Source organism: Dendrobium catenatum, unplaced genomic scaffold, assembly GCF_001605985.2.
Source record: "Dendrobium catenatum unplaced genomic scaffold, ASM160598v2 original_scaffold_268208, whole genome shotgun sequence".
In the NCBI taxonomy this organism is placed as follows: domain Eukaryota; kingdom Viridiplantae; phylum Streptophyta; class Magnoliopsida; order Asparagales; family Orchidaceae; genus Dendrobium; species Dendrobium catenatum.
In genome coordinates this window covers 89,229-92,513 of record NW_021586606.1, presented here as the reverse complement: position 1 = coordinate 92,513, position 3,285 = coordinate 89,229, and the positions used below count along the sequence as shown (strand labels likewise).

At 33.9% G+C, this 3,285-nt stretch overlaps 1 protein-coding gene across 1 annotated transcript in view; it reads right to left on the bottom strand.

Annotated features, from left to right (window-relative positions):
* Positions 1-1,372: 1,372 nt before the first annotated feature.
* The window catches only part of LOC110098545 (GMP synthase [glutamine-hydrolyzing]), an 11,645-nt gene continuing 9,732 nt past the window's right edge, over positions 1,373-3,285 (bottom strand). Inside the window, exon 6 of the mRNA XM_020825409.2 lies at positions 1,373-1,949. Within this exon, the coding sequence (XP_020681068.1) occupies positions 1,826-1,949 (124 nt within the window). The 3' untranslated portion in view covers positions 1,373-1,825. The remainder of the gene's footprint in view (positions 1,950-3,285) is intronic.

Sequence of the window (3,285 nt, the reverse complement as noted above, 5' to 3'; positions counted from 1 at the left end):
AGAAGTGAATTTTTGGCAAGTTAAAAAGAAGATATGTGGCCTGGGAGTTCGAAATTTTGCCACTCCATGTCGAACTTGGAAAAGAAAATTCAATGTTTTAAATGTTATTTACAAAGTTATGAGCTAGAGAGGAATTCCATGTCTTCATTGAGACCAAGCTCGCATCAAATTCTAAGACTTTGTTGTCCATTTAACTGCTCTCACTCTACAAACCTTTTTCATTTGTTAGAGTTGACGTTAGCAAAAAAATTATGTCAGGATATAGATGATGGAACTTAAAAATTATTAGATTTAATTTAAAATTGATTATGTAAATGAAGAATTTTGTATTACAATAATATCAAAATAAATCGAATAAATTTATTTTTTTAATATAATTTGCATTAGAAAATCTTGATACAATTTTTATATATTTATATTCATGCTAAAATCCCTAATTGACAAGTTATTGACAAGTTCGAGTCTACACGGTAAAACTGGGCTTTATAATATATTTACTAAAACATTGAGCTAGCACGAGTACATCAATCAAAGACAAATTCACATACATCACATAGACAAACTTTAAATTCAAGAACTCCTGATTGATAATCAAAGTCCCCAACAAACAGAACAAGATGAGCTGTATAACATTTAATGAATCAGGCAAATAAAACTTTATCAAAAAAAGTGGATTATATTCTCTCGGGCACAAGACATGTCCGGACTATAATGAAATCAAGCAATGTAGCTTGTACACTGAGTTTATTTCAGATACATCTTCTATATAAGTTATACATAAGATGTGTATAAACCACATGGCTTGTAAACATCAAAGTTTTCACATGTAATAATTTCTCCTTGAGCACCTGCAACAACTGTAGCAATGGAATCTACAGAAAATTTTGTCCTAAATTGTAGCATTTGCTCAGTCTATTAGACAAGACAAAGTAAATGAACATTCCCAGCCCACTTATGAGAAAGTGGCATCAGCTTGCCGATTAAAGATAAATTCATACACATATCACATGTGCAAACTCAATATCTCAAGATCTCTTGATTAATAACCAAAACTTTTGATGAAGTTCACGTAAAGTAATGATGCATAAAATGAATTTATCTTTCATCTTCAACAAGTAAATAAATCCTTAACAAAAATATTAATGGTTAGGCAAAATATAATCTATCATATTCCTTTCTTGTTAGGGTACAACCTATATGCATCATGCACATAAAGTAAGAAACTGAAGTATATGGGAAAATGCCAGAGAAAAAAACAGTCTTCTAAAATTGTTATAGCCCGCAGTGGCTATGTTGGGGCTCTATGGCAATCACAAGCAAATGAAAAAGAACTAGTCTTAATCTAAGATATTTGTTTTGTAGGCAAAAGATCTAATTTGATGCATTCCAAATACATTAAATGTTAACTTCACCTTTGTTTTACATTAATGAAAACACCTAAAAGATAAAAATTCTTACATTTGTTTTAAACAAAAAAAACTTAACCCAAATAAGATTACCAAAATAAACGTCATTACACCAAAAATCATTAAAATTTGACAAAAAGCTTTCAGCAGTCTGTAAGCCTAACTAAAACGCATAAATATAAATAAATATATATGCTGTACCATACATGTAACATAACGCAAGAGAGTACCTTGTCTTCCATATTATTCCTTCCAACCTTGTAATAGCTGTGGATCTCATCGAATCAATTTGAACTAAAAAAGGTGACCAGCCAATGCATGTCGAGATCTCTTACTCGACCAGAACTCAGTGATAATATCTTCCTAGTTAGATTGTCAACGTAATTAATAGGTTATCAATTCGGATGCCACATCGAAGTTCATTCCCACTCGACCGTTGCAGGCGGCTTTGACGTTATATCTTGGCAGACCCTGTTCACTCCACGAACCTGGTTACATATCTTGCTGACCACATCGATGAGAAACTTGTGATCAAAATAATACCTGTAAAGGTTACATTCTAACACCTCAGTAAAATTAAAAGGGGAGAGATTCGAGGGATGAATTATTCTGTGTGGATGCCGAATGCCGTCCAAAGCTTAATGAAAATGCGCCATGTCACCCCCTCTCGGTACCGCGGCTCGGTATTGCTCGGTACTGAGCTCGGTAATGCTCGTACTAGATGACATGGCTGCACCTGATTTGTCTCTGAACGATAAGCTGTGTCCGGTATCCGCACAGAATAATCTCTCGATTCAAGAAGCGCATGACACATATATAATTTAGCAATCAATGAATTGTTGTTATGCAAGCGAAAGACAGTGCTACTCTTAAAGATATGAGAGAGCTATTCCTCTGCAGCTGCGTTCTCTATGGTCATAAAATGAATGGGTGCATCTATACAAACCAAATAAAATTATGATATGGCAGTTTCTAGCCATTGGAGTGGCAGCAGCTATAGGATAGAGATTTCCTCTGTGCATTTTCCAAACAATTAAAATCATGTTTTTCAGAATTAAGACGACGACGACAACAACAACAACATCAAGCCTTTATCCCACTACGCGGGGTCGGCTAAATGAATCCTTTTTCTCTATTGTGTCCTATTAAAAGTCAAATTCTCGTTTAAATCTAATAAAGAAAGGTCATTCCTAATATTTTCTAACCAAGACTTTTTAGGTCTACCCCTACCTTTCTTAACAAATGCCAATGGTGCAAGACACTAATATTTAGATTTACCGAGTGATATCTACAGTTTTTTACTCCAAAAATAATGATTCATGGATGTATTTTATGACTAAACTAAGTCGATAGGCATTGACAAAGCTTAGTATTTATCTCTGATGGAAATAACAGTATTGTCAATATTTTATCTGCAATATTTTCAAAGGAATACCATGAATCTTGTAATTTGGAAATATTCTTATCCCTTTCTCACCAATGTGTCCCATCTATCGATACCATATATGTGAGTCAATATCTGAGCACGCAATTGGTCTTATTAATCCAATACTAAAAGCCACATCCAATGTGTCATCTTTAATTACTTGTGCTATCACCATAAGAGTCTTGATGACCTTCTTAGTATCAGGACAAAAGGTCGATATGCAATCATCTTTTTTTTGCTATCCAATAAAGATCAAGTTCCTCTTCAAGCCAAAAGTATGTCTCACCATATGAAACTTCCGCATAGTCACATTCTTAGATAGAACAAGAATAACCTCTTCCCTAATACATTAAGAACTTCGAGCAAGTTCAAGAATGATTGTAGAAGATGCTCAAGAAGTGTAATAACCTCTTCCCTAATACATTAAGAACTTCGAGCAAGTTCAAGAATGAT